Source organism: Octodon degus, unplaced genomic scaffold (genome assembly GCF_000260255.1).
Source record: "Octodon degus isolate 3935 unplaced genomic scaffold, OctDeg1.0 scaffold00017, whole genome shotgun sequence".
NCBI lineage: Eukaryota > Metazoa > Chordata > Mammalia > Rodentia > Octodontidae > Octodon > Octodon degus.
Window position 1 is genome coordinate 1009425 of NW_004524593.1, and position 3476 is coordinate 1012900.

A 3476-nucleotide genomic window follows, 5' to 3' on the forward strand; every position below is an offset into this window, starting at 1 on the left:
CTGTTCCATGGAGCTTATCCCCAGCCCTCAAAATTTTAGACAAAGAAAAATTACCAGTTTGGTGTAAAGGTAAAATAAAAATATTCTGAGAAGACATTTATAGAAAAGTACTGCCTAATGCATCTTTCCTTGGAAAGTTACTGAAGGATGTTTTCCAGTAAAATAAGATGTGTAGTTCAGGACACAGTGACTCCAACCCAAAAAACACAGTGAGTTCCAGGCTGATACCTGTATAACAGACATGAATGTAACTACTGAATGTTGGACGAGGAGACTAGAATGAACTAAAGCAGAGGTACGTAAGGGAGGAAAACCCTAAACATACAGTCTATGTTAAGGTATCCAAAAACAAAAGAAGAGAAGGAAAGAAGATAGGAACAAAAGAAGGCCAAGAGAATCTACACACGCATGTGAGAGGGTTGGAAATGGAAAGAGGCAGGAAAGGAAATTCACGATAAAATAATGTTTTATTGCGAAACAAGTAGTTTTTCATAGTCATTATGTTATAAGTATGCATATGGGTGTCCTTCCCATTCATATGTTCCGCATCTGTGGATTTAAACAGTGTTGGATCAAAAACTAAAAAATGCATCTGTATTGAATGCGTACAAGATTTATCTTTGTCATTATTCCTATAATATAATACATTTACACTGCCTTTGGTTTTATAAGGAACCTAGAGATGACTTTAAGCATATAGAAAAATGTGTGCAGATTATTTCCAAGTCTCATGTCTTTTACATAAAGAACTTGAGAACCTGCAGATTCTGGTATCTTCTTTTTGTTTGTTTTTTTGTTTTTTTTTTTAGATTCTGATATCTTGAGGGATGCCAGAACCAGTTTTATGGGATTCCAAGGAACAACTATAACTAAGAATAAATAAAAATAAAAATAAGTGTCGGAAGGTTGGAAAGGGGCTGTTAAATGTATGACTCTTAGCTTCATGTCTATTATAAGAGCAAATCAATGGGCAATATTTAAAAAATGATGACTCAAGCAACATATACTTGGAGATAGAGAGAAAATTACAAGAAAAGCTAGGTAAACAAAAATTAAAGGTAGTTACTTATAGGTAGCAAGGATAGAGAAGGAAGAAGAATTGGGGGAAAATAGGCAGAAAATTATTGTGCTTTCTTAACTATTTTGTTACATTCTGGTATTTTCAACCCTGAGCATTTATTACTCTGATTTAAATTTTAACACATGGAAGATACTCATATTTGGGGCTAGAGTGTAGGTTAGTGGGAAAGCAAGTTCTTAGCATGCACATGGCCTTACCTTCAATCGCCAGCACCACCAAAAAAAAAAAAAAAACCAGCAGTGAACCTACTTCCTATAATTCCATAGAATGAGTATTGTACAGAGGGGAGATGAAGTGCCTATGATTCTAGATTTATAACACTTCTGGGTCTAGAGGTAGAAAAGCCAAAGTTCTATGGTACCTCCGAGGCAGTGAGGGGAACAAGTCCTAAACACTCCAACAAGGGCAAACCAGTAAGAGGTTAGATGGATGAAGGACCACTGGAAGAGTGATGCCTGGGTACCCCAAGAGATGCTGCTATGGTTTAAACATGTGCCCCCCGCAAAGGGACATGTATTAAAGGTTGGATCTTCAGCATGGTGCAATTGGGAAGCATTAGAACCTTTAAGAAGTGGAACACGATGTCCTAAGGTCATCGGGGATGTGACCTCCTATGGGATTATGGCACTTTAGTCTCTTCTTACTCTCTGGTTTTCTAGCTCCCCAGGTGAGCAGTTTGCCTCACTGCATACTTCTGCCATGGTGTATCTAAGGTACCTGGAGATCAAGTCAGGCACCAGCCTACAGCGCAGTCTCCAAACCAGGTGAGGAATTCAGGTGCCTCACGTACTACATATAGTGGTTTACTCCACACAGTGTGGCTTGCTCTCACTGTCTCTCTCTTGGTGATCTGGCATCCTTAATTACCTAACACTACACCTAAGACTTCATAAAAGCCTGATAAGGTCTAATGAGATCTGAAAGCATGTTTTGTGGTGAAACTGTGAATCCACTTTTCCCCTTCAGGAGCCAAAAAGGATACAACAATGTTAGAAACGTACCTCCCAGGAAGACATCATAATCTGCAATCTCTTACCTCTTGGGCGAGTCCGGATCAAAGCAGGTCTTGCGCACATCCGTCACCTCGGGATCACAGCAGTCCCCCTCGTCAAAGTCATTCAGCATGTTGTTGCACGCAGCATGACAGATCCCATCCCCGAGGTTCCAGGCGTAGCAGCGGCCCTGCAGGCGGCAATCGCCCCCGTCGTAGCCCGTGAGTGGGTGCTCACACTCGGGGTCGCAGTGGTCATTTCCAATCTTGCTGGGCTCACAGTTTACAAGAACAGCCCGGTGGCGCAGGGTGGAGTTGAGGACCCGGTGGACACTCAGCTGCCAGCTGATGTTGTAGCGGCTGAAGGCCTGGTTCAGTGCCTCGTGCTGCTGCCAGACCTGTGCCTCGCTCACCGTGGGATGCAAGCCCTCGTCGTCACAGACGTTCACCACCTGGTACTGTATCACCTTCTCTTCCCGCAGGGGCCAGTGCCCATTGTAATGAGAGATCAGCTCCACATTGTCACAAACTGTCTGCCCACAAAGTGGGGGCTGCAGCGGTGACACAATCTCAGGCTTTGGCCCAGAGCCCTGGAGAACCTCAAGCCGGGGATATTGCTCATCCCTGAAAAGTGTCCACTGTTCCTTCAAAGGATCAAAACTGGCCGTCAGGACCAAGGTGGCCAACCCCTCTGCCCTGCTTGCATTCTTGGGACTGTGCTGGAGGTGGCTTTGTGAGAGGGCAGTGGACCAGAAGACCAGTGTTCCCAGGTGTCCACGAAAACAGTGCCCATTCTCAGAGCTATCCCCACCCAAGAGCAAGGCGCGGCAAGATGCCATGAAAGGGCTGTGCAGGGGGCCAGACTGGCCCAGACTACTAGCCACCTGGGTGCCATCCACATACAGGGCCATGCGCTGTCCATCATAAGTGGCTGCCACATGGGTCCACATGCCTGGTTGGTAGCGACTGTGGCCAGTCACAGTGGTGGCTTTCTTCATGCGGTCGGTGCGGAGGGAGAAAAAGAAGCGGGCATCTTGCCTTCCCTTGTCCTTCCCCGAGCGGATGCCCAGGGCCCAGCCCTTGTCATTGACTGTGTGGGAGCAGTTATCAAACACACCTGGGAAAGAAAGAAGAATCCAGCGAGAAGCACCAGGTGCAAAGAGAAATGGAGAAAGGAGAAGAAAGCCTGTGTAAATGAGTTTTTAGTAGGAAACACGTGACACAGATTCCTCAGCTGGGATCCCTGTTTATGCTCCCATACTAACCGCTTAGCAACTTATATCCCCCCAAAAAAATCTAATTTGAGTGGGGCCAGGGAGATGGCTCAGTGGAATAAGTGCTTCCCTGGAAAGCACAAGGGCCTGAGTTCAATCCCTGGTTCCACCAAAAAATAAATAAATAAAA

General features: G+C 45.2%; 1 protein-coding gene across 1 annotated transcript in view; it reads right to left on the minus strand.

Annotated features, from left to right (window-relative positions):
- Pappa2 (pappalysin 2) overlaps positions 1-3476 on the minus strand; it is a 300191-nt gene that overhangs the window by 261796 nt on the left and 34919 nt on the right. Inside the window, exon 3 of the mRNA XM_004626777.2 lies at positions 2118-3189. Coding sequence (XP_004626834.1) covers positions 2118-3189 — 1072 coding nt within the window. The remainder of the gene's footprint in view (positions 1-2117; positions 3190-3476) is intronic.